General features: G+C 34.1%; 1 protein-coding gene across 1 annotated transcript; it reads right to left on the bottom strand.

Moving 5' to 3' along the window:
* Positions 1 to 510: 510 nt before the first annotated feature.
* LOC128549183 (cubilin homolog) lies at positions 511 to 2,842 on the bottom strand. The gene is made up of 3 exons (XM_053525695.1): positions 2,824 to 2,842; positions 2,434 to 2,555; positions 511 to 1,597 (listed from the first exon to the last, which is right to left on the bottom strand). The coding sequence occupies exons 2-3, from the start codon at positions 2,495 to 2,497 to the stop codon at positions 765 to 767; spliced, it is 897 nt and encodes a 298-aa protein (XP_053381670.1). The 5' UTR covers positions 2,498 to 2,555; positions 2,824 to 2,842; the 3' UTR covers positions 511 to 764.
* Positions 2,843 to 23,985: the final 21,143 nt, after the last annotated feature.

Here is a 23,985-nt window from a genome sequence, read left to right as displayed (position 1 = left end):
ATGTGCTAAGCTGCTACGTGCATATGCAATTAAGGGAGCATTTACGCTCTAATTAAGGTTTAACTGGTCTGTTTGTTTTTGCAATCATCGTTGCTGATTAATTTAATGCATGACTTACGTTTCCGTATTTTGACAAGTTTTTGATAAATGTGTCAGCCAATATCTTGCAAATAATTCACATTTTTTTGAAGAAATCATTGATATATAATTCTCTTGTTAATCTTTATATACTAATTTATTGTACCTTATTAAAAAATAAAATCTGAAAATTCTTTACACGAAATAAGCTGAATATATCAGAATGTAAAATGATCTTCGGTTGTGATAGAAAAACATAGGTCAACATTTATCATCTACAACGAACAAAGAACGTTTTCAGTCGCCTGATTGGAGAATATGATCATAATTGAAAGATTTTGATCAGGCGATAACGATTTGTTAAGTGAGTAACTACGGTAAGTAGTTCATAAGTTCAGTAAAATAAAGTACAATAGGTAATTAAACTATTAATAATGTATTTACATTTTATTTAGTAAATCCATATACATACACTTTTAAAAAAAACATTTGCTGGGCTACAGCTTGAGTATAGTGACCAAAGTTGAGGGATATGTCAAGTAACAGGTTTATTTTATTAAACCCACAAATACATACAAATGTAATTAATTGTAACATGGTGCACATATACAATGCTATATAAAGTTCTGAAGCTATAATTCCTTTAAGAATGAATGTGGTTTCATTTCCAAGAAATATTGGTTCACTTAATTTCCTACTTTTTCCGCAGCTACCTTCTTTTTGAATTGTTCTATCTGTGATGACGTCATTTTCGTTTTCTTCTGCAACTCACGCGCCAGATCTGATGCGGAGCATTCCTCGATGTCTACACATACACCATTGAACTTCACAGCATTACCTGTGCAATATTGGCGTGCAGGATGAGTAAGTTTCATACCCGGTCCTTCCTCTGGTTCACAGACGCAGCATCCCACAGACCGGTAACCCTCCTTGCATTTAGGATAACAAAGACCACTGTGCATAGTCTCATTTTCATGACAGCTTTGTCGTTTTGCCAGGGTCTGAACTATTCTGGGACCACCATCGGGTTCACAAATACAGCACCCTACAGGGCCGTATCCAGAGGCACATTTCGGGTAGCAATGAGAACCGTACTTGTCTTCGGTGCTATTGCAGCTTAGTCTCTGAAACAGCGTCCTGACTATACCGACATTGGTCTTTCTACACGTACAACCGTCGTCGTGGTATCCGCTTGGACATTTGTTGCAACATCCCCAAAGCGTACAGCAACATCCCTTATCAAAAATATGGGTGTCGTTCCAACAGTTTGTTCCATCATCTCGGAGTTCTGACGGACAAGGAGCTTTGTCAGCTGTACGACCAACACCTCTGTTGTAAGAATCAATCCAACAGCTTTTACCGTCGTCACGTTGTCCGTCGTCACAAGGAGATTTGTCTGGTACCCGGCCCACACCACGTCTGTATGAGTCCTTCCAACAACTGATCCCATCATCCCTTAATTCAGCAGGACAGGGGCGTGTCTCAGTTGGTCTTATTTTCGAACTGCAATCAACGTCACCTAAAATGAAAAGAAAATCAAATATAAGTAGAGTAAATCACGATGGAGTAAAAATGTAAAATTCAAACGTGTACATTTCGCTTAAACTTGGTAATAACGGTCACAGATCTGTTTGATTGGTAAATAAATGTCACATTGAATTGAATAAGACGAAAATAACAATGCCCGAATCAACAGTGCGCATGAGCATTACATGTTAATCAATTTAAACATTTCCACCAGAGAAAAAATACCGAATTATTTCACTATTGTTGCATCTTTTTGAAACGTATTCTAACCATTACTAGCATAGAAATTTAGCAAAAGTGCCAATGAACTGGTTATGCGTTTACAAATTTATATACAGCAAGAAGTCTATATCGGGTTACAAGTCTGACATGACACGTCAAATAGAATAATCTCACGTTTTGAAAATGATAGAAAGTTCAATTTCGTGAAAAAAATGTCCTCCCTCATGCTGTTTTGGCATTCTTTGTCAGAAAATTGCTTTTTCGTAACAGCCGTAGAATGCCAAAAGCTCATACATACAAAATGTAATGGAACGAAACGGGAATGTTTTTAGATACGTTCTTGTTGATAAAATTTATATCGGAAGCAAGAATTAACGTCCTAGATATATAAGGTTAAAAGTCTTACCAGGGAATAAGAACGTATAATCTTGGCTTATATGTAACGATATGATATGTGTTTTTCATAAAGAAACATTTTCTTGATCTATAGATATGGTAAATAGGCTACACATCGAGAATACTGCCGCGTTGACACACTAATAACTGACATTGAAGCTTATAACAAGCTGCTACTCGTCATCAAAATACATCTATTTTTAGTCTTACCTTTAATAACACCTGCTGTCAAACCAAAGACGCACAAGGCTGATAACACAAGAGAGTGGTACATTGCCGCTCAGTGGTAAGTAGAAAACTGTGTTCCTCTTTCATTCAGTGCTACAAGCGATCTGAAATAAATGATATTCAAATCTAAGTTGTAATTCTCTTTTATAATTTGCCTTCAAATTTTTTCCAACCAGATTTCATTCAAAGACACCAGTTTTAGATAGTTAGTTTCAGAGTAAAGTGTAATTCAGAATGGAATTACCATGTTATATACAAACTCCTTTTGAACTCCACAACGCTCAAAAAATTAAATAAAAGTACTTTGCTTATCAATGCAATAGATACAATCTTTTGAGAGAAAAATAAGAATTTAATTAAATATACACATACATTTTACCAGCAGTTCAGTTCGCACTTCTTTCTGTTATCCAATAAGTCGAGTTTTACCATTATATACAGCCAGCATCTCTTCCGCCCATTAAGAATGTACTTTCACATCTGATTGTATTCTTTCACGATAATATAGGCTACTAATAGAATTTCCTTGAACAATTAGGATTAGAATTAACTTTGACATGAAGTGTTTGACAATTAGCCGACCTCAGCTTATATTATTACCACTTGACATATTCTTTTCCTCGATGCTTTCCTTATTTGGCGTTGCAAGTTTTGCCAGTACTTTTTTCCCGAACACTTGCGATCACTTCAACGATAAATGTTTAAGTAAAATCGTTCGACTAATACCAAATTACTATGAAACAAAAATAAAAAGGTTTTCCAGATTCTATAGAAACTCCGGCTGTCATAAACAACACTGAATTGAGACCGTGGTACCGAACAACACTGGACCAAAATAATTTTAGGTACCAACATTAGTACAATTTCTCAGTGTTGGAAAGGGGTTTAACATAAAACAATGTACTGAAACTTTTAATCTAAACTAGGAGAAATGTCCACAGACTTGAAGAAGTGTACGATGCAAACAATACAGTTGGGTCGAAAGGCTAAGACGCTTTACTCTGAACATAAAAATAATAATCAGTATGATCTTTGAAAGTTAAAATCCCGGAAATAAAATGAAAATGCACATGCAGTTAAATGTAAAAGAAATACACAGCGTTTTCCTTGTACAGTTTTCCTTGTATGTAAAAGGAAACAAATGATATAATAGTTTCGTTCTTCTTGTATTTGAATCATTTTCATGGTTAATACAAGGAAAAGAAAAGTTATTATATTGTGGTACTTGAAAGCATAAGTGTACAAATATCTTAATACATTGTATATTGGGAGAATTTTGCCATTTCATTATTTCGATCTGTCGCAGCAACACAACGACAAATGTCGTTATAGCACCCAGCGGAACACTGCGACGCGGAACGTCGTATTGGCACTACCCCAAATGTCGCATCGTCGATCGTCACATCGACGAACGTCGCCCCGCCGGACGTTGCCCTGACAAACGGGCGGCGTTTTTTCGGGTCGACATTCAGCAGGTCGACGTTTGGCGGGCGATATTCTACGAGGCGATGTCTGGAAGGCTAATTTTTGGCGGACGACGTTTGGGGCGACGTTTGTTGAGGCATCATTTGGTAGGGAGCCGTTCGGCGACGTGCAATACCAACATTCGGTAGGGTGCCTTAATGGGACTAACCCTTTCTTGCAAATTTACCAATATCTAACCTTTATCTTCACCCACTTGATCATTTTTCAGTGTCATATATACAGTCGATGCTAAACTTGGTCGAAATTGTTATGGTGAAAAGATTCACTAAAAATTTGGGCGAATAGCTTGAATGACGTTTTGTTGCTTAGTCGCTGCGACAGATAGCACAAATCAGCCTGCATAACAATTTAACAGATACTGAAGTATTTCATTTCAAATCTTTATAGAGCAAAGTGAAAACATTTAACATTTATAAAGGCTTGATCTTATTGTTGAAATGCATTAAATTGTATATTAGAGCTGTAAAACAATACAAATAATAAGTATTAAACTGAAGTGCAAATCAAGTATGACCTTATCGTCTCTTCAAACGTGATCACATGATGATGATATATCGTTAAATACTTTAAAACGTCCTTGTTTTTTTTTAATTCCCCCTAATTGACTCTTGTTCAAAGTATAAATAGTTTAACATGTGTAATCCTTTTCGTTATGAAGTGTATAAAGCCGCTTTAGAAATAACAAAGAAAAACGAAGCGAGTGAGATACAAACATGCTATATTACAATTCGAAAATCCATTTTCAATCCTTTGACCTAACTAAAAGGGTCACTAAGGCAGTTTGCCTATTATACAATATGTAACCAGTCTCGTTAAAAAGGACATCGTGCCAAATCAAGTGTCTCCAAGAAAGAGTAATGTCATCTTCTTTTATAAGTAATGTGACCCATTTATTACAGAAATACGTTATCATAACCTTGGATTTAAACTTTTTCTAGTCGTGTAGGAACTTCGTTATCAAAACGTTTCAGTATACTTTATACGAAATATTTTGAGTCTTTAAAGTTCATGATGTCTCAACTAGACTAACTATAACAACAAGAGTAATATGACAAGTGTAACACTGGACTTTATCTAAACGACTGAAAGTATAATTCTTTCATTTTTGTCATAATAACGAAGATAAAAGAAATTGAGTCGAACAAGAAAGTTTCAAGAAAATCATTAACGCAGGAGGAAAAACAGCAGGTAAACCTTTAAAGATTATTTTTATCACGTCATGTATGTCAAACACTTGTGATAAGTACGTGTGTAATCGCATGAACTTACAGCTGAAAGGTTAAAAACTTTTAAAGTTTCTCTTTCATTACAAAAGTTAATAGGATAATAGGTAAGGGTTGAATTGTCGGAAGCACAGAATCCCATAAACACAGCTCCAGAACCACGCACTTACATAGTAAGCCCACAGCAAAAAGAAGCTATAATGGAAAAAATATTTCAGAAGGGTTGCTTCAAACATCCAACAAGTACATATTGATATAAGCTAAATATTGATACAAGGGAAGGAATTGGTAAGGAGCGAAATGGGGTCGGGGGTTGGGGAGGAATCCGAAGGGGAAAGTTGAACAAGGACGAATATACAAGGGAATGCCATGTTCTTTAAAAACAGTCGCACTACAACGTTAACCACCAAAGCGCAGACACTCATGTACCAAAGATAAACACACAACGTCGATCAACTGAATAACATAGAAAAACGAACAAGCAACACATAAGAAAACAGTAGGGCACCGTTATAGACTCACAAGCTTACAAACGCACCCACACATGTAGGAAAAAACAATCAAGTAGCGTAAATGCAAGGGAAAGGAGATGGCAAGAAGGGGGGTGGGGCGGAGGAAAAACGCTTACAACAAACAAGAAAACATACGCAAGACACAATACAAGACAGACAAAATAACCTGTTGAAAATAGGGGCACCGCCTTGGAACGGTCAGTAACCTAAATAAAGGAAACTGGGGTTGTAAACGCGTTTAGGGCATGCCAACCTCGCACTTACCCTATTTTTAACAAGTTAAGCAACACAATGTAAATAAAATCCACTCTGAGAAAGGCTCTAACATTGGTGCAAAAGTAACAGATAAATTGAGCAAAACATAAAATTAAGGTAAATTTAAGGTACAATTACACCAATGTACTCAACAACTTGTCTGAAGTCAGTGTCAGAATAATTTGTATATCTGATATATTGTTAACGTAACACATAAGCACAGATAGTGCTTGACTCCCTTTTCATGTTGTCGTTGCTAAAATTATTGTTGAATTGCTGTATATAATAGAATTTGTGTCATTTGTGGCTGATTTGGGTTCATTATGTGGATGGCTGGGTCCCAAGCTTCGCACATTAGATCATTTACAAAAGTTAAAGGGAACCAGATATTTGATAGAGCAGGTACTCGTTGTAAGACACTATGTATAAATTTTGACCAGTCAGAAACAAGTTCTAAAAATAGCAGGTCTGCTGGGGTATAAATAGATAGATGAATGATAGAGAGCTCATTCGGTACCCAGTGGTGGAAGAAGACACATCGAGGATTCAACTTATAATGTATCCCAGTACCTTGATAAGGAGACTATTGCAGTTACCCTGTCAAGGCGGATAAATTATTAAAAAGAAGACTTTGGAAGTTCTTAGACTAAAGAAGAGTAGAGTAGCAGAATTTCGATAAGGTTTCGAGCTATAGGGCCAGCGCATAGGAGTTTTACCTTAAGGGTAGTTGAATGCTATAGACGATAGCATATATAGGCTGAGCTTCGGGAAGCTGAGACAGAGACCCAGAGTTTGGTAATCTACTGAGATAGTAGGAGAGTTCCAGCTTATAGACGGTTCAGCGTTATTGGCGAAGTACAGCAATGGCATCGGGGATATACCTATATGGTAGTTGAATGCTACATATGATAGCATATAGGCGCCGAGCATCCAGGAGTCAGAGCAATCATATAGAGTTTGAGAGGACAGAGACCGAGCATCTATGCGATAGGACTCGTATGTTGTTGATTCAAAGACATTGGCTGACGGGAACTTCAACAAAAAGACCAGTCAAGTATAGAGTCTCCAGCCTATAGGAGTTTGAGCTAATCATTTTTAATTGAATATTGTTAGTTTGAAACATTTAGTGATTTGCCTGATCCCTGAAATTGTCTAGCTCATAATAAGAAATCATTTACGAATCATTGGTAGACGAATCATTTAGGCTAGGTAGCTAGAGGAAATATCTATATATGAGATATTTGGTCTCACCAGCTCTACGTTTTAACAAATGACATTCTACATCGTTTGTCAGCTAGTCTAAGACATAGTCACCTTAGCAATTGGACCCAAACCATTGTTCAAGATACTAAAGGCGTAGGCACTTCCCTGGGTCATATAACCAGTATTCTGACAGTCAAAGCAACAAGAACCTAACTTTTTAGGGCAAGGCTAAGAAAACCGTAAGACAAAAATCAACTCCCTCCGTCCGTTGTATGTAGGATTTAGGAGAAAAGCATCATGGAGTCCTACACTTTATTAGTCATCGCACCATCAAATAGGAAAGCGTAGCAATTAACCGTAGAGGGGTCAATCACTAAACATGCACTGTGCTTCACGATTTTCGCACCATATCCTCTTTTGATAAACCTTTTAACCAATTTTACAAAAATTTGATTAAAATAAGGGGTATGTTTAATTTTCCGAATTTTATTAACTACATCTCCACAGTATTCCGAGTGTGTAAGTCCAAGTTTTAAAAGTGTTTTAGGGGGCGTATTGTATTTTTAATAGTTCAGATGATCTGTAAAAGCATAATATTAAAGTTTCAAATACTGGAACTTCAAAACCTATTAGTAGAAGCAGAAATACCAATGATTAAGAAACGTACATTGAAGCCGCACCACAAATTAACTGTATTCTTTTGTATTTCCATGATGGTAATTTTACATGTTTTGAATAAAAAGAATTGAGATATACATGAATTTAGTTTCAATTGACCATGACATATATTAGGCCAAGACAATGAGTTTACGGTCTGAACATTTTATAGAGTTAACGTAGAAATATGTACAAAATTCAGTGTATTTAGTTAGATTTCAATCATATTTTGTTTCTACAATGTAAGACAGTTACTCATCTTTATTCTTAAAACTTTGCTGAAAAGAGATTGACTGAATGAGTTTGCAGATAAAGTTGTAAAAAGCACATTTATTCAGGAAGGCCCTAAATTGTCCAGCGGAAAGCTTGTAGTATAGTTGTATATTACCTGTATTATAAAATTGATTTTCATGAAGTTTTTCTGGGCTTGGTTGGTACAGCAAAAAGCATAAACTGAATGCTTGCAAATTTAAATCTAAGGTATACCGTGAAATTCGACAAAAGCCTAGGGGACTGAAGTTATATGGCCATTCTCATTTCTTAATATGGGGAAGTGTTCAATCAGTATCCTGTGCTGAACTAGTACTGTTGTAGAGATATACCTTGTCGCCGTTACAGAACTTGAATATTGCTGAAACAAATCAATCAAAATAAAAAACAATGTTTAGTATTCAATGTAATCAACATTTCTACAATCTCATGTATATGGCCTTGATATATTTAGTCGTGTTAGTGATTATCAATTAAAGGTATGTCAGATCAACATTACATATTTAGAAAGAAGAACGGTTACTACTCTCGCACGGTATTTGTAACAATCACATGTTAAATGTCACTATTGAGAAAAGGGGAATCGGGTAGTGAAACCATTATCCGTGACAACATAGTTTTACTAATTTTGAATCGTATTGACTACAAAGAAAACCATGAATTACCATTAAGTAAACCTAAATTACCAATAAAGACATAATCGACTTTTCCGATAATGTTTTCGTTATCGTTCTCTATTTATAGTCCGTGTCTGATAACTTCGGAGTGACGTATTTGGACGAGTCCAAGTCAGGAGGGTAATCGATAATCATCATTTATCTAAGTATACATTTTTATATTATACCACTAACTGAAACGCTTACTTTGAAGTAGAAGATTAGTACCGGTCGTAGATCGTTAGCCTTAAATGTGTCATTCTTTCATATTTCCATTGTCGCGTTGGTTCGAATCCCACCGTGATTTATACTTTCTTTTAAATCCTTGTTTTTTATCTATGTTTTAATTACATTTTTATTCAAAGACAATTGAAAATATTCAAAATGCAGTAATACAGCACTACGGTATAAATAACGAACTAAAATATGAAAAAATGATGATGCTTGAATGCTTCAGAATATTTTGTAGTATGCATTAAGCATCATTCTTATACTGAACAGTGTTTCTCTTTGCAAAAAAATACGTGGACGCCTCGGACATCTTGACTTCACTAATACTGACAATATACCAGAGAGGAATTTAACCTGCATGAAATTTCCGAGAGTTTTCTCGACTATGCATTCATAACACGATGTGTTTACACAGAGCTGATGCTTGGTCCGCTTTAAACAGAAATTAATTCAATAATATTTCTATCTAAATAAATAAAAATATATTCAAGGAGAAATGAATGATTATGGTGGTTACCCTGAAAGAGAAACAAAAACAAAAACAAAAAAAAACAACAACAACAACATTCTACTCGATTCGAACTTATGGCCCGCAATATTCGATATTTCAAAGACCAATGCTTAACCACTGAGCTACCGGGACTGACAGACGTATTGCAATAAAATATACCTAATATTATTGTTTATGTAAGCTGCTTTACCTATTTTGTTAGTTTTATAAGTCCAGAAAATAAACAAACGTGACGTCACTCCTAAGTTATCATACATGGACTGTATACTGCTTATAGTTGATATAAACATAAATTTAACAAGTTTATGTGCAACAGGTTTAAAGTATAGTTCGACCGTGTGTTTTGAGCCGTGACGAAATGATACACTTTCTCAATGGGGTTTTATCGATATGCGGTCCATACCTGGCTGACAAATCTCTCCAGACTAAGTTAATATGTGTGTCTTGTTTACCATGAACTCAATTATATCGCTGGCGCAGTTGGTAGTTGGTAGAACGTAATGATTATAAAACCGTTAGATGCGAGTTCAATCCCAGATTACGACCATAATTTTTCTCCACTATACATTTTTTTTCAATTCTATTTAGTCAAACATTTTTGAAGACTTTTTTAAAAAAAACCTCTTATATAACTTATAACACATATTTCAATAATAATGTTTGACTTATGTTTTTATTCTTTCTATATTTTTGATATATTTTGCAGCTACTTTTATTTCAATTTTAAATTAATTAATTCATGTCATATAATTTCAAATTCACTTGCTATGTTTGTTGACGACCCTTCAGCCTTGTCAGTTTCTAAGTCAGACGATGTATCAGTAACAGGGTTAAGCTCGATGATCACAGGTGCTGGAAGGTCTCTAACTAATCGATTCAATGAACTGCACAGTTTTCTCGAGCAATGACTATTGAAACAAACGATTAAAAAATGTGAAAAATGTATGAACTTGTCAAGGCTCAAACCTCGAAAAGCAAGATTGTAATGCTAACGCCATATCCGTTGGACCATGTATTCGCTTAAATTCATCGCCATAACCTATACCGCATTAGTATGTATTATATATACGTTCCTACCCTTTTTTGGGAAATCAACTGTCCTGCATAAATTAGTCACGGCTCAAAACACGTGACCGACCTATAGAACACACTATATAACAATAACAGTACTACCACTAAAAACCTGGCTTTTTTAACAATCACCTGTTAATGCATGACATTTAATTATAAATGAGCTCTGTATGTAGACATAGTACAAGAGATCAATCAATTACCCAAATAATAATCATACCTTGCATTTAAATTTACACCTGTATGACAAAAAATAACAGGCAGAATGCAGTTACTGTATAGTTAAAAACTTTGTGATAAGTCATTTCATTTAAATATCCATTTTCATGGTAAATACTGGAGTTTTTTCTTGTTTTTATAGATGATTTTTGATTACATTTAAATTTCAGCTTAAATAGTGGACCTTAATTTATTTTATCAGTCTTAAAACATTTTGTAATATCATACAATATGCATGTATTTGACAATTCTTTTGCATTGACGTAAGTTTTTCCTGCAATAATCTAGCTATAATTGGGGATTAAATATTTATCAATGGCCAGATAGGTAGGACTATCTGTAAGAGATAGTACATGGAAATTAAATAAGAAATTTCAGAAAATCATCAACAACATGCTTGAAAATGATCAGATCAAGACTTGAGTAATTTATTCGGTCTTAAATTTTATATATAAACAATCAACGTTAATTTTTTTTAATTGTTTTTCATAATTTAAAAGTTTAGGTACTATGTCTACTATATGCAAAGTTTAATTACTGTATGTGTTTTCATAAAGCTAACATATTTGATCTGGATTTTATACATTTGAAGTAAACACCTCAAGATAAAATATTTTAGAGAAGGATATCTTTAATAAGCTGTTGCACGTTAATGTCGACATGTATTAAGAGCTCTGTTGAACCGTAATTTTCACACAAACGAATTCGTGACACGTGTGAGTAATTCGAATTACTCACACATTGTGTGACAAATACGTACGAATATGTCAGACATTTGTGAAAAAAATTAGTTCTGTACCTATACCCCCCTTCATAACAGAAACGTATTCTTCACAAGTCAAAAATGTAGAAAACCATAGGTATAAATATTGTTCATACGAAATTCGCACACTTTCCAAACAACAATTTATAGGGGTGGGGCATATTGTTTCTGCTATGCTTGATAGAGCCTCATTTTTCACAGGATGACAGAACATAATGAGTTGATGACTCGTGCAGACATTTAGGTCATTGGATCAAAGGTCAAAGACACAGGGGGTAAAATATCATATTCTTCAGCACTCAATATCTTGATAATCCTTTGACACTGGTACTTCTGTCCGTCCCATTTCGTGTCCGGTCAATATTTTATTGACGAGATGCTCACTTTTGACCTTGAACCCCCTCCCCAACCCTCACCCTCCCCTTTCTCAAAATACACCCTTGAAATTTATCTGTCTGTTATTCTGCTGGTCCCAGGAGTTATTCTACTTGTCTGCCGTTCTGCTAACCGTAAATTTCAGACACGAATTTGTCGTACTTGTGAACAATTCGTACGAATTACTCACACATTTCTGTGAAATTTTCGTTGGTACTAAGAGGTAGTTAAAAATGGGGCTCAAAATTTCACAATACCTACTTGTGACATATTCGTACGTACTTGTCACACAATGTGTGAGGAATTCGTACGAATTTTTCACACGTGTGACGAATTCGTTTGTGCGAAAATTACGGTTCAACAGAGCTCTATATACAGAAAATTAAAAAAAAATGTTAAGAAAGTTTACGAAATGTAGTTTCAACAATAAACTGACAGCTTCAAACTGCTTAATTATCAAATATCAAATTTGAAAATATAGTTGATAGTTCCAGGAGGTTTCTCATTGTAATCATAAATGTTCTGAGGCTTCCCTGACCATTCCATATGGATATGAGACCTCTGCTTCTACCCAGATAGCCATTCGTGGCTGACATCATGACTAGAAGAGCACATAGATGTCTCGCTCGACGATAAAAGCTAGAATTGCTCCATCTGAACTGTAATTGTTTAAGTGTAACAACCATGGCTCATATAACTTGAAAATAAATTCACAGTTGCCACAATCTTCTTTGCACATATAATACATTTAATACAAATTTACTTTCAGGCCTTTGAGAGGACACGAAACAGTTTGACAAGCCTGGTGTCAAGTTAGTTTTAATCACGGACGAATACTACGAAAAAGCCTTAGAGTTATTTAAAGACTATTTTGTACCAGATGAACCTATTAATAAAGCATTTGGTCTACAATATACAGAGGAAATGGAATTTTTTCTGGCTAAAATTTTTAAAACTGCACCTATCTTTGATGTTCGTAGATGAAGATACTGGAGAACCTATTGCCTTCAGGACAACAAATATTGCTTGTCGTGGTGAGAAATTGGATTTGAATTCAATAAAGACAAAATCACTCGAGGAGATATTACGGTTTTTCTTTTACTGTGACAACGAGGCTGGATTCTTTGATTACTATGGAACTAACGAAGCTTTTCACTTTCTTGGTCTTGTAGTGTCTAGGAAATACCAGCTACGTGGCTAATATTTCGTGCAGCTGTAGATATGATCCGCCATTTTGGTTTTTCATGAAGTTTATATCAAAGGTGCAGGTACTTCCAATTATTCGAAGAAAATTTATAAAAGAGAAGCTTTGAAATATTGTATGAGAAGTTTTATGATAAATATGAAGTAGACGAACACTTTCCCATCCAAAATACTGGTGAACATAAATCAATGAAAGAATACGGATTTAAGGTTGCGCTAAAACAATGAACAATCGACTTCAAATATAACCTTTTCAAAAATATAAATACAAAATGTTATAACAATTCCAATCCGGAACAAACTTTTCCACGTAAACGAGGACTTTGAAAATGCAAACAGTCATTTTTTTTCCAGAATTTTTGTCTTTCGCTTTAAGGAAATATTAGCTTTGAAAAGCATTATTTTAATATCACAGGTTATACAGACAACTTTATGTGTGCAGATACTCAGTATATCATATTATTGTTTATCATTACGATTTCCATCTGTAGGCAAGAGTACATAACTTTGAAAACTATTTTGGCTGAATTATGGCTCTTTTTGGACTTGAAATTGGTTCAGTGTTTCGTACAAGTCGGCGTTTTGTCAAAACTATTTGACATGTGGCTTTGGAACTTTGAACACTTGTTTATCAACATGATTTCCATCTTTAGGCAAGAGTACATAACTCTGTCAACCTTTTTCGGACTTGGAAATCATTTTATTTTTTTATACCTGTCCATATTTTGCCTAACCAGTTTGTCATATTGCTTTGAAACTTTGACCACTTGTTTACCATCACTGTCTACATTATATAGACAATACTTCATAACAAGGCCAAGGGCTTTAACTCAGTGTAGCCCTTTTTTGACGTAGAAATAAGTTAAATTTCTCATACCATTCCATATTTTGTCTAAACTGTTTGATATATGACTTTGAAACTTTGAACACTTCATTACCATCTTGGTCACACATTGCCAATTAGTGCAAGACTCAGCCAAATTCACAAATACAGGAACATTGTTTGTCTAATCCGTTTTTATTTCTTTTGTCTGAAAATCTGTGTTTATATTTTGACCACATTCTTCTATCTATTCTTTGAATAGTCGAGCGCCCTGTCATCAGCTCTTGTTTTGTGTTATCCGTGGAATTGATGTGTATAACATGGTTCAACACTTGTGTATACATCTAACAATCTATATTATGTATGCATTATGTTTGTTTTAACCATCCGTATGTACATCCGAGATATACCGAAATTAATCTATCTACCTACCTATCTATATATCTACCTAATGGAACTTATAGGTTATGGCATACCTGAAAATTACGTAATCTTTATTCCGTTCTAATTGATCAGTGATGTAAAGAACACAAGGAGTGATTATCGTTCGAAATTGACTTTTTAATTGCGTTCAGAGATATTTTAACAATATATGTTACATATGATGTGTAATGAAAAGTTTCATTAAACGATGGTTCTTCTTTGATAGCCTACATTATATATGCCACACGCATTTTTTAACCTAGAGCGATAATTTGGACGATCACGGTAGTCAGACAACCCTGACATTACACGCCAAAAACCAAGGCTCTAGATTATTGATCAGAGAAGATCTTCAAAGTTTCTTATATATAAATATATAGCAAGTACATGTCACACACAGGGGCGTAGCCATTTTTTGACCTGATGGCAATAATTTGGACAATTATGGTAGAGAGTCAAACCCTTATATCACATGCCAAATATCAAAGCTCTGGAGAAAAAGATTTTCTAAATCTGATAGCGGAGAACCTATTCTAAACCAAATACCCATATTTTTAATGAATCAGAACCGTTTGAACGACGTTGAAAGATGGATACCAGAGAACATTTGTGTAAAGATTTACCAAATTCTATTCAGCGGTTTAAAAGGAGATGTGTTTTGAACATCTTCTTCTTTCTGCTTATGGAGTATTTCGTTTCCCATGTCATTTTCAACCACGTGGTTTTAATTTATGTGAAGCGTGCAATCACCTTTACTGGTATATAAAAACTAAATCCTGAAAAATAGTTTAAAAATTGTGTTTTATATTATAAACTATGTCTTGAAAATTGTAAATGTTGAGTTCTGCTCAACCCGGGGCTAGAGGGCGTGGTCGGTAGCAAGTATTTTCACTACCGTCCATGAACAGGCTCAATCAAACCGAGCCTGCATCATTTTCGTTTTTGTCGTGTTGGGCGACCTGTGAAGTTTCCACTTTTTTCTATTGAATTTTTTTTTAAAAATCTGTTTTATCTATACTGAATTTTCAATTTCAGTTATGAGTTACAGAAAGTGTAACTTTCTCACGCTTTAATTTATTACACTATAATACACATTGTGTTTTCATTCTTAGACAAATGTCATTTACAATATCCAGAAAGCAGTAAAATAAAACTGTAGATGAGTGAATGTCATACTTTTCTGGAATATCAAATTTGAATGTGTGCACATTTCCAGATACAAATTGAAATAAAATTAGACTTCATTCTCTTCACGAAGACAAAGTGAAATATGAAATTTATTTCTAGATTAGTTTCTTATTATTCAACAACAAAATTCTATATTTTAAAAACACTGTTTCCTCTTCTCACTTATTGATACAGTTATAAGGTAGAGTGGCTTTCAAATAAACAGTAAACCCTGTTTTTTGGAACCATACTGAAAAAGGAGCCTCCGTGTTAATGATTTTCAGGAATCCATTGGCTCATTTCCAAAACCTAGACCTTTTTAATTAAACAAATGTTAGCAATATGATAAAAACTTTTTTTATCCTGCAAAACTAAAAACATATTTTGGTAAGGTTAAAGAGATGACAAAACAGCAAGATATCTGTGTTTTTATTTACATGTTTGTATTATTTCTGTCAATATCGACGAATGTTTTACTATTTCCTTTGATTAAGGCAATCTTTGTATAAATAGATTGGATTTCCTTGTACCGTTCAAACCGACAAATTGTAATACATGAATTGCTAAATAAATGACATTTAAGTAATTATGAACTAAACATAAACAATAAAATAGATAAAATGCGATCCTATATACAATAAAATCGTCTGACACTAAAAAAACATAAGTCTAAAAGTTATTGCTGCGAATCAATTTTAACGAGTCATTAAAATTAAATGCAAAAAAAGTATAATAAAACAATAGAATTTGGATCATTTACACCGCGCCACGTTGTCTCAAAAGCCGTTTATTTGGATCATTATATCAGATATGGATAACCTTCAATAAAACTTGTAAGAAATTAGTGACCTCTTTGAGTTTGTAAAAGAGTTATATCACCTGTCTTTATCTCCTAGGAAGGTATTCATTTCGTTATAATCGACGTAATTTCTTATATATATATATATATATACAATGTAACAGTTTTGTATTTTGTCTTCAATGAATGTTCTTTGATAACTGGTTTAGTGCAAATATTCTTGTTCCTTATTTTACGTATAATGAATATTGCAATTTTGACTAGCTCGTACACTAATAATACCAAATGCTGATTTATTTATACGATAATTATAAGGTGTATTTAAATTTAATTCTTGAATCCGTTATGTAATAAGGTTACCAGATAATTTCTCTACAGGCAAATTCTTTATGAGAATTTTACTTTATCTTCAAACACCTCCGATTTCAAATTTCCACACTGATAAGAAAACATCGTAGCTTTTAAATAAACATGTTTTTAAGATCCTATCCTCTCTCCGTGACTTTTAAACAGGTTTGCAAACTGTATAGCGAGTAAGATGGCAAAGATGTTTCCGTTTGTGAAGAAAGCACCATATCTTGCATAAATTTACTTTAAGGTATTCCAAATCCTACAAGAGGTGGAGACACGCTATATCTGCCCTGGAACTGCCTCTTAAATCAATTTAAAAAGGGAGGTAAAATGTCTTGAAAGAAACCCTTTAAATTGAATTGAAATTTATCTATATAGTAATATTCCACAAGATCTAAACACGGATAACATATCACAAGCATAAACAGACAACTATTTGGTATTGACAAATATACAAAGTTTACTCCAAAATAGTCTTATTTCTCAACATACATACTACAAAGGAAGGTAATCAGATTTTCCAAACATCATATGAAAAGACGTTTCTTATTAAGAAAGCATGATAGTTGGTCTTTAACTATTATATAGTACACTGGATCAGAAATGGCCTATATATACGATTTGTTCGCTTGAATAGACCAAAACATGAGGTCCCAAAGGGGAACTACCTTTTATTTATTTTAATCAAATACATCCAGAACAATTTCAAAATTGTTAATTTATGACCTTAATCAATAACATACAATTATATAACCCTTGACACAAAATTTATGCAATTACATTTTTATACACATTCAATATACATGACTCAGGAAATATAATATGAGGTAATTAAAGGGGAAATTGTTAAAAATATACATTTTAAGGGGTTAAGGGCAATTTTTTTCAATCGTTTAAGTATCATATTACTGAACTTTGTATAAGTAAAGAAACAGAATTAATGGATCTTATGTAATTTATATAAAAAAGAGAGGCCCCTCAATGGATCATTTTCTATGTTTTTGTAGGGAACTTCAAAATCAACACCCTTAAACTTTTGTCTGTTACATAACAGTATATGACATAATAATGCTTTCAAATCAAATGACCCAACCAAAGACCAATAAAATAAAAGAAACTTATATTTACCCCTTTTCAATAGATATCTAAGAATTGTAATAGGTTTCCCAGTACTTCTCTAATGCATTTGTTTAACAAATTTATATTTCGTTTACATGGTTGTGTTATTGCACTGGTATTTAATTAGCTCTATGAAGCGTACATAGTAATGAAATTCAAGTGTTATTACTGGTCAATCCAGATTCAACAGAATTAAGCAATGCAAGGGTCACAATTAAGGTATACTGACACTAGATAGAAAATTGGCGCGGAAAAAAAATCATGGTAGTCGCAAAATGGCGCATTCAAAGATTCCTCTTTCTTTGCTCGGTAGAGGTTTTTTGATCCTTCTTTATTTTTTGCATTTATTTTTGCTGAAATCACATAACAGATCTATCCTTGACATATAGGAAACATTTTCACAATAATATGATAGCATGACAGGTTTATTATGGAATGGTAGTTCATTCACCATCAATACAATTTGGGGTATCATTTTAGCTGATTTTGTTGTTAGTTAGTTTGACTGAAATACATAACCCCGAATTTTCTTTTGATGTTTTCTTGCAGCACTGACAATATCCTTGAAGAAAATATAAGCTACAGACATTTAAAATGGGTCAAGCTTTTCACCTAGAATAAACAATGCCAGCTATTTAGTATGTTCATACCATATTGGCTCTCCCAAACCATGGCTTAATAAATAAATTGTTCTGCGGAAATATTACAAAAATTAATGTGAACATCAGATAGTTTAGATGTTTTTTTGTCCTCGATTTCGTTTAGCAACAAGATTTTTTTCTGGCATCTTTAACTGACTTACAGCTTGATACCTTTGTTTATAACATGACCTTGTATTTCTCCAAATGTGTGAAGTTACAACATGTGATGCACTAACTGGTATGCGATGAAGAAGTATCATAAACAAAGGGTCTCTAAATGCTAGTGCCTGCAAAGGCAAATAATACATGAAAAAACATAATGATACATCCAGCACTTATTAAGCACCAACGAGAAATCTAAACATGGTACACATTTGTTTGCCGCAGATGCAGATGCATAAAATCAAAACTACAAATGATAATGTTACGAGCAACCAACACTGATACACACTGTTATTTTCTATAGTAAAAAAGTTTGCTATTTGTTAGCTGTAGCTTCATTTTGGCCGCTCCAAACAGTTCTAGTACATAAGTCGTATTTTGCATAAAACCAGGGACATAATCCAACAGGAAAAGACCCATCAAAGAACGTAGACTTAAAGCTAATATTCTTTATAATGCATTATTTGGTTGTGATACTGTCTCAATACGTTTGCAAGACATAGGATATCTTTATTTATGGTTAGGCCGCGTTAAAAGAAACGCACATGACAACTGCCAGGATAAATTGTTCTATCATGCAAAAAATATCAAAATGAAGCCAGAGAATATATTTTCTTAAGCAATTAGACGTATTGAAGCACCCCCTGATAGATTTTCACGTATGTAGAAAATAACATTGTATCAAGCAGGTTGTAGACATGCATTGATAGCATACATTTATATTGCTAATCCTGTCAACTGGAAATCGACAAGAGAATGGTATTTGGCTTTAATTACGTAATACACTTCATTATTTGCTGCAGTAAGTTGGAGGAAACTCGTCAGTGTAACTACAAGAATACATAAAAAGGCAGATATAAATGTTTCAAGCAATTCCTGTGTTCTTAGACATTTTGAATGCATGTGTGCCATAGAGTGAAATAATAGCAAAACTATTACAATTTTAGTTAAATTAGGAAAGGGTTGTTACGTCTAAAATCAAAATTGCTTGTTTAAGGTAACCTTATCATAACTTTTCTTTCAGCTTTTGTAAGTTCCGAAAACATTCTTGGGGTATTACCCTAAGCAAGCAATTATTCTAGGACTTATAATTGCGCCGCTGAGAGGTATTCCTAATACTGTATAAGAGAACATACTGAGAACATTTATTTCCGTAATAAGCCATTTCTGACACATGAACATTTTACAAAACATGTTAACATGTACAATAAATACTAGTATGACATGCAGGTCAGATGTCGAACAGTAATATATACAAAATACTTCTAAGCATCAAAATATTATATACAACATTTACAGGGGAGACAATAATCATGATAATGAGCTATTTAATATTAATAATATATAAAATTATTCAATAATTGTCTTCTTCTTTCAAATGCTTTGTATACATAAGCAGCTAACGATCTTAGATATACGGTGTTTTCACTTGTTATTAGTTTATGAATTTGACACAATTTGGATGAATTCTAAAATAAGGTTTAATGTATCGTTTTCTTAGGTATTTGTAAAGTTCACATTCACATACGAAATGGTATTCATCTTCAAGAGTATTACATATATTGCATTTACGTTCATTGAAAATTGTACTAGGTCTTTTCCAGCGTTCAGTTTCTACTTCTAATCTATGTGAAGATAATCGAAGTTTGTTTAAAGTAACTCTGTATTTATAAACATTGACAATATTAAGGTAAAGGCTCGTCTACACTATTCAAGAACACTTGCACAAGATATAAATCACAGCAACTTGTATAGTGTAGACAGTACATTGTGTCCCCCATTAGTGTCTTTTTGAGTGGCAGTTTCCAGATAATTTTCGGCTACAAGATCTTGTAGCGTTCAGAACTCATCCTATTTTTCTTGGATGGTAGTGCTGTCAAATGCTCTGATAAAGGGTTTTTGATGAGGAGCACCTGCCCAGTATGGTATTTTGTTTACATTGTTTCATTAAATGTGTATTGAGATCTAATATAACCATCATTGAATGTTTGGCTTTGATGATTTAACAATAAACATGGCTGTGTGGAGAGCAGAAAAAAAAATGATGTTTTAATTGAATGACATGCTCAAAAGCCAAGTTTATATAATTCAGTAATAAAATGATATCTAGTACTCCAGTGGAAGAGTAACATCAGCAAGTTTGTTGTTCTCAAAAAGTATTTTTACATTATCAATGATGTTTCTCACAAGGTTACATAATAACAAAATACAGTGCATTCGCGATGCTACGAATCGCAATTTAACGAAATACCGGTATACTACGAAAAGGTGCTGTGGTCCCGGCTGCTTTCCTTCTTATTTCTAGGTAACAAAGTCGCGGTTTTACGAAAATGCAATTTTACGAAAAATGCGCTCCTACGAACGTATTGTGATCCCCTTCAAGCCTGTTTTCAAATGGTTTTAGTTGCGATTTTACGAATGTATCGTCTAAGTTTTCACACCTTCCATAACAGCGTGAAAATGCTTTAGAGTGGAAAGTGTCACTGTCATTTAGCTGGGTGTAAACAGTGATTAAAGTGTGAAAACTTAGTAATTAAATTCAAAACACATATGCTGTACACTATGACACAAGTTATTCTCCTATAACTGTCTGATCGGATGGCATACAAGACACACTTGCTTCGATATCTATACGTCTCAAGGAATCACTGCGATTTTTTTTCTCGTGCAACAATGTACCCTGTATATGTTTTATGTACAGTGAATTAAAAGTGAAGAAAAAAAAACAACCCGTTCTACATTCTACATACCATCTAAGTTTAGATTCAAGTAAGATTTGTAGTAAACCCAGATGTACATATAAAATTGGTAAACATGTACTCCGATACGCAAATCACATGTAAAAAATATCACGAGTTACGACGTGTAGATATTAAGGTGCTGTATAGCGAAATTTCCTATGCTACGCTCGAACGAAAATGCGATATTACGAAAAAATCGGGCGGTCCCTTGACGTTTCGTAGGATCGCGATTGTACTGTATGACTGTTTTGTCATATTTCCTGAAATAATATCTTTAAGTAGCTTTGTTCTTCAACTGGATATGTATCACTTCAACTAGAATTTTTCTCAATCAATGTTTTCTCCAATGATTCATTTTTTAAAGTACAAATATTTGATCTTTATAAACACTTTGTACCGGTATCATTTCGGCCATTTTTTTTATTTACCTGTCATGATTTCCCTCCATTTAAAATTAATGTGTCTTCCAAGTTCAAGAAATATTGCAAAGCACTAATTGCTTGTACAAGATATAAATTATCTAGTGATTTATGGGCCCTACAAGATTTTCTTGAATAGTGTAGACGAGCCTTAAGTTTCGAACTCAAAACAAGCAATATTACGATAAAACAATGCCCTTGAGGACTCTTCTAATTTTGTATTCCAATTCTGTATGTATATGTCTTTTATTCTTTGCTCGAAATTATATAAGAACAGTTTTTGATTACAATCACCTTGGCTTAGCCATATATCATAAAACCCAGAAGCACACAATAGAGTCTTAACATTGGAAACCCAGTTTGCTTTTCCTAAATCTGACTCTCTTTTCAATAATTTATAAATAACATTAACATATTTGTTATCAGAAGTATTGCCTATCTTTATCCAATATTTTACTATATCTATTTGTCTTTTAACATATATCTACCTAAGTCACCATACACAAAACGGTTTTGTGTGCTAATTTTAACACCAACTTCCTTTGCAAAAATTTAAATGAATTCTCTCAACAGCAGTACCTTTGTTAAACCCCATACCTCAGACGAATAATTAGGTATTGGCATAATGAGTTTATCAAATAAGTCAAAAATTTGAAGAAAAAAAATAAAAAATATTAGACAAAGAACACACATCAGTTATGATTATAACTAGGACAGCCTGTAATAGTTATTTTACCCGTGTTGAATAAGATCCATCGGCTATTCCGAGATGCAACTCTGACCCACAAGTGCAATGATCTGAATGATCATTATTTTATTAGATACATGATATTATTATATAGACCGATTTGGAACCTAAGAAGAAAAAACACTATTTAGTTATTTGTCAAAAGACTTAATATGCAAGATAACTGTAGCTCAGTATATTTTAAGGAGTCACTGTTTATAAACTAATCGATTAATATTTACCTTCAAAGATTTACATCTTAATCTATTTGGTATGACTTTTTATGCCCCCGGCATCTACTGATGCGGGAGACATATAGTGATTGTCCTGTCCGTCCCTCCGTGCGTTCGTCCGTCCGTACGAGGTTAAACAAATGGAACCGTTTCGTCTAGCATCAATACCCCTTACAAGAATGACTTGATACTAATGCAGATGTAATCTGTGACCATTCCTCATCTTCAGACATCACCTGACCTCAGTTTGACTTTGACCTTGACCTCATTTTGGACTTAGGTTGCTTTATATGGGCCATCTCTTGCTTAACCAAATGGGGCCGTTTCGTCTAGCATCAATAACCCTCACTAGAATGACTTGAGGAGGCTTGGGGACGCTGCGTTTTTTGAACGTGGCTTTCCCTGTTGGATATTCTTCCTTGTTTTGATACTAATGCAGATGTAACCTGTGACCATTCCTCACCTTCAGACATCACTTGACCTCAGTTTGACCTTGAACTTGACCTCGATTTGGACTTAGGTTGCTTTGTATCGACAAGGATGCCACCGGGAGCATCAAGCATTTATTGAACGCAGCTTCTTGTTTTATTTATGTATGATATTTGTACCCCCCGCCAACAAAGTTGTAAGGGGGTATACTGGTTTCAAGTTGTCTGTCTGTCTGTCCGTCTGTTTGTCCGTCCGTAGACACAATCTTGTGCGCACCATCTCTCCTCATCCCCTTGACACAATTTAATGAAACTTCACACAAGTGATCAGTAACAACAGTAGTTGTGCATGGGGCATGTTAGGTTCTTTCAGAAAAAAAAATGCAGACTTACAGGACTTTGTTTTTGTTACTATACTATATACATAGACACAATCTTGTGCGCACCATCTCTCCTCATCCCCTTGACACAATTTAATGAAACTTTACACAAGTGATCAGTAACAACAGTTGTTGTGCATGGGACATGTTAGCATGTTAGGTACTTTCAGAAAAAAAATTGCAGAGTTACGGGACTTTGTTTTTTGTTACTATACTATATACATAAACACAATCTTGTGCGCACCATCTCTCCTCATCTCCTTGACACAATTTAATGAAACTTCACACAAGTGATCAGTAACAACAGTAGTTGTGCATGGGGCATGTTAGGTTCTTTCAACGACAAAAATTGCAGCGTTATGGGACTTTATTTCTTGTTAACATACTATGTACATACAGTCTGCATATGCAATCTTGTGCGCGCCTTATCTTCCGAACCCTTGCACACAATTTAATGAAACTTCACACAAGTAATCAGTACCAACCC

The sequence above is a fragment of the Mercenaria mercenaria genome, chromosome 15 (genome assembly GCF_021730395.1).
Source record: "Mercenaria mercenaria strain notata chromosome 15, MADL_Memer_1, whole genome shotgun sequence".
Classification (NCBI taxonomy): Eukaryota; Metazoa; Mollusca; class Bivalvia; order Venerida; family Veneridae; genus Mercenaria; species Mercenaria mercenaria.
This window is presented reverse-complemented; position numbering and strand designations above follow the sequence as displayed.

Bases quoted from the DNA above. Each gene is read 5' to 3' on its own strand.
- LOC128549183 (XM_053525695.1), bottom strand. From the start codon at position 2,497: ATGTACCACTCTCTTGTGTTATCAGCCTTGTGCGTCTTTGGTTTGACA. The intron at 1,598-2,433 runs GTAAGACTAAAA...TTTTCATTTTAG, and splicing joins GACAGCAGGTGTTATTAAAG to GTGACGTTGATTGCAGTTCG.